This window comes from Palaemon carinicauda, chromosome 32 (genome assembly GCF_036898095.1).
Source record: "Palaemon carinicauda isolate YSFRI2023 chromosome 32, ASM3689809v2, whole genome shotgun sequence".
NCBI classification, from domain to species: Eukaryota; Metazoa; Arthropoda; class Malacostraca; order Decapoda; family Palaemonidae; genus Palaemon; species Palaemon carinicauda.
Window position 1 is genome coordinate 14,579,901 of NC_090756.1, and position 4,187 is coordinate 14,584,087.

General features: G+C 39.0%; 1 protein-coding gene across 1 annotated transcript in view; it reads right to left on the minus strand.

The window, feature by feature from the left end:
- LOC137625487 (pneumococcal serine-rich repeat protein-like) overlaps positions 1-4,187 on the minus strand; it is a 34,109-nt gene extending 29,922 nt beyond the window's left edge. Inside the window, exon 1 of the mRNA XM_068356398.1 lies at positions 4,076-4,187. Within this exon, the coding sequence (XP_068212499.1) occupies positions 4,076-4,187 (112 nt within the window). The remainder of the gene's footprint in view (positions 1-4,075) is intronic.

Sequence of the window (4,187 nt, forward strand, 5' to 3'; positions counted from 1 at the left end):
ATAGCCCAGTGAGGAAAGGAAACAAGGAAATAAATAAACTGCAAGAAAAGAATGAATAATCAAAATAACAGTTAAAACATTAAAGTAGATCCTTCACATATAAACTATAAAAATTAACAAAGAAAACCTGAAAAATAAGATAGAAAAGCCTGCCGCAGTGCGCAATTGGCTTCATTAATTCTGGTACACTTTATGGGAAGCTAAGTAGGCGTCAGTGTGCCGGAATTAATGAAGGCAACTTTACCATATGCAATGGTAATTTTTATGACAAACTCATTAAAATAGATGGGGTTTTTAAACTATTGATATTTACCAAAATGAAGTTTACCGAAAATAGACAAATATTATCGTCGACCAAATTATCCTATTAAGACACTTGCAATTACTTATTTTCTTTAATATATCTAAATATGAAAGGAAATGTTAGAACCAATTTTATGCCTTTTGGTATTTTCACCAATTTCATTGAAATCAAACAAGTTGCCTAACATTTTTAGTAAGATGTAATTTCTCCTGAGGATTAGTTTTATTTTAATTTACGTTTATTAATACTTTAATTCCTTCAATATTTCTTCATATGGGTTAGTGGTGGCCTATTGGAAACTTCCCTGCCTGGCCTTCTGCTGAATGGGAGATAGAGTCCCGCTCAAACTGGATAGTTTCTTGTAGTGTCGCAACCTCACTATCCTTGTGAACTAAGGATGGGGAGTTTGGGAGACCCTGTCTGTCTACCTGCTGAGTCATCACCATCCATTGATTGACCATCACTGGTCCTTGGGTGGAGAAGGGGTTTGGGGCTTGGGCGCTGATCACATGTATATGTTGACCAGGCTGACATGAGTTTTTTTTATAGTTTATATAATGACATATCTGTTTTTGACGTTGTTAATAGTTTATATAGGACATAGCTGTTTTGACGTTGTTACTGTTTTAGAATGATTTATTAACTTTTTCTCATCATTTATTTATTTCCTTATATCCTTTCCTCACTGGGCTGTTTTTCCCTATTGGAGCCCTTGGGCTTATAACATCTTGCTTTTCCAACTGGGGTTGTAGCTCTGCTATTATTAATAATAATATATGGTCAGTCCCTAGTGCATTGTCATTGTCATATGTCTCTGCCGTTCGTAAGTTACCTTTAAAACCACATCTTAAGTTGAGTCCAGTATCCTTCAAACTTTAAAGTATTCTGATAAACGCACTTTTCCTCGTCCTATCGTCCTAACCCACCTACCCCCTTTCTCCCATTGTTCAGCAGTCACTATCAACTTATTCAATTTCTCTAATTAAACCTCTATACTAATATGGCATCCCTGACCCTGATGCCAAGGCATATGAACCAAAATCACAGTCAAATATATTTTTTCAAGTATCCTCAAGTTTCTAATTAAAATATTTTAAGTGTTATAGGCAATAAAGTATTGGTAGTAACAAATTGCTTCAAGAAGACTTCAGAGTTATTTCACTAGTTTATGTAATCCGGCGTCACAGTTTCTATGGTCATTCAGGATTAGAATAATACCCTGTGATGGCGTTTTTGTTTTAACTTTTTAGGGACTCTTGTCATTTAACGATGGCAGGATAGTATAAGTTTTTGAAAAATTCATGAAAAAAATATTTTCTTTCTGGTCTGCAGGTTTATAAATTTTGATCCACATTTGCTGTAAATTGAGAGAGAGAGAGAGAGAGAGAGAGAGAGAGAGAGAGAGAGAGAGAGAGAGAGAGAGAGAGAGAGAGAGAGAGAGAGACAAACCACGGGTGATCCAATTACTCCCTTATACGTAATTTTTTAAGTTTTCATCACAGTAATTAAAATACGAATTCCTCAATGGAGGAACGTTCTGAAAACTTCAAAGTCCTTCATTCATATCTGGACGAAGACCCAAAAAACGAATAGATAGGATTCACCATTTCATGAAAGGGAACGGGTTAACTCGCATAGAATTGAACATGATTCTAATTTACTTATAAATTTATACGTTTTAAATATAGCGACAAATGCGTGAAACGTATTGAATAACTTCAACCTTATTTGCAAACTTGTTTTCCATATCTTGCAAGTGAAATTTAAGATTAAATTACTTTATAGCAATGTGAAATTTATTTCTTTTAGGTTTATTTTAACAAATATGATTTAGAAGTGATATCAGGTGTTATCGAGTATCAGCGAGGAAAAAGCTATTTTTGTATTATAAAACTTATTACATTTTTACCCTACCTTTTCAGGGTAGTTTCTTTAAAAGATCAAAACTGTTCTTAATCATAGTTTCATATTTCGGAAATTCATTCTCGGAAAACAACGTCATTATAAATATGAATCACTTGAAGACTTTAGTTCCAGGTAGCCTTATGAGGTGTAGTTTCAGGTAGCCTTATGAGTTCTAGTTCCAGGTAGCCTTATGAGTTCTAGTTCCAGGTATTCTTATGAGTTCTAGTTCCAGGTAGCCTTATGGGTCTAGTTCCAGGCATCCTTATGAATTCTAATTCCAGGTAGCCTTATGAGGTCTAGTTCCAGGTAGCCTTATGAGGTCTAGTTCCAGGTAGCCTTATGAGGTCTAATTCCAGGTAGCCCTATGGGGTCTAATTCCAGGTAGCCTTATGAGGTCTAGTTCCAGGTAGCCTTATGGGGTCTAGTTTCATGTAGCCTTATGAGCTCTTTCCAGATAGCCATATGAGGTCTAGTTCCAGGTAGTCCTACGAGGTCTAGTTCCAGGTAGACCTATGAGGTCTAATTCCAGGTAGCCTTATGAGCTCTAGTTCCAGGTAGCCCTATGAGGTCTAATTCCAAGTAGACTTATAAGCTCTATTTCCAGGTAGCCTTATGGGGTCTAGTTTCATGTAGCCTTATGAGCTCTTTCCAGATAGCCCCATGATGTCTAGTTTCAGTTAGCCGTATAAGCTCTATTTCAAAGTAGTCCTATGAGGTCTAGCTCTAGGTAGCCATAGGAGCTTGAGCTCCAGGTAGCCTTAGGAGTTCTAGTTTCAGGTGACCATAGGAGGTAGAGTTCCAGGTATCCATAGGAGTTCCTGTTTCTGGTAGCCTTACAAGGTCTAGTTTCAGGTAGCTTTATGAGCTCTATTTAAGGTAGCCCTATGAGGTCTATTTTCTGGTAGCCTTACGAGGTCTAGTTTCAGGTAGCCATAGGAGCTTGAGCTCTAGGTAGCCTTAAGAGCTCTAGTTTCAGGTATCCTAGGAGTTCCAGTTCCAGGTAGCCTTATGAGGTCTAGTTCCAGGTAGCCTTATGAGGTCTAGTTCCAGGTAGCCATAGGAGCTCGAGTTCCAGGTAGCCCTATGAGGTCTAATTCCACCTAGCCTTATAAGCTCTTGTTCAGGGTACACATAGAAGCTCTAGTTCCAGTTAGCCTTAGAAGCTCTTGATCCAGGTAGCCAGAGTAGATCTAGTGCCGGGTAGCATTTTGTGCTCGAGATCCAGGTAGCCTTATGGGCTCTAGTTCCTGGTAGTCTGATGAACTCTAGTTCCACGTAGCCTTAAGAGCTTTATTTCTAGATAGCCATAGGAGCTCTAGTTCTAGGTAGCCATAGAAGCTCCAGTTCCAGGTAGCCTTGAGGTCTTGTTCCAGGTAGCCTTATAAGCTCTAATTCAGGGCAGCTATAGAAATTCGAGTTCCAGTTAGCTTTATGAGCTTTAGCTCCAGGTAGCCTTTTAAGCTTGAGATCAGGTAGCCATAGTAGCTCGAGATCCAGATAGCCATAGAAGCGCTAATTTCAGGTAGCCCAGTGTACTCTTGTTCCATGTAGTCTTATTAACTAGTACCAGGTAGCCATAGAGCTCGAGTTCCAGGTAGCCATAGAGCTTGAGTTCCATTTAGCCATAGGAACTAGAGTTCCAGGCAGATAGGAGCTCTAGTTCCAGGTAGCCTTAGGAGCTCTAGAGTTCCAGGTAGCCATAGGAACTTGAGTTCCAGGCAAAAATTGGAGCTTTATTTCCAGGTAGACTTACGAGCTTCAATACCAGGTAGCTTTATGGGCTCTAGTTCCAGTTAACCACAGGAACTGAATTTCCAGGTAGACTTGCGATCTCTAATTCTAGATAGCTTTATGAGATCTATTTACATGTACCCATAGGAATTCTAGTTACAGGTACCCATACGAGTTCTAGTTCCAGGTAGCCATAAAAGCACTTGTTCCAGGTAGCGCCATGAGCTCTAGTTCCAGGTAGCGCCAT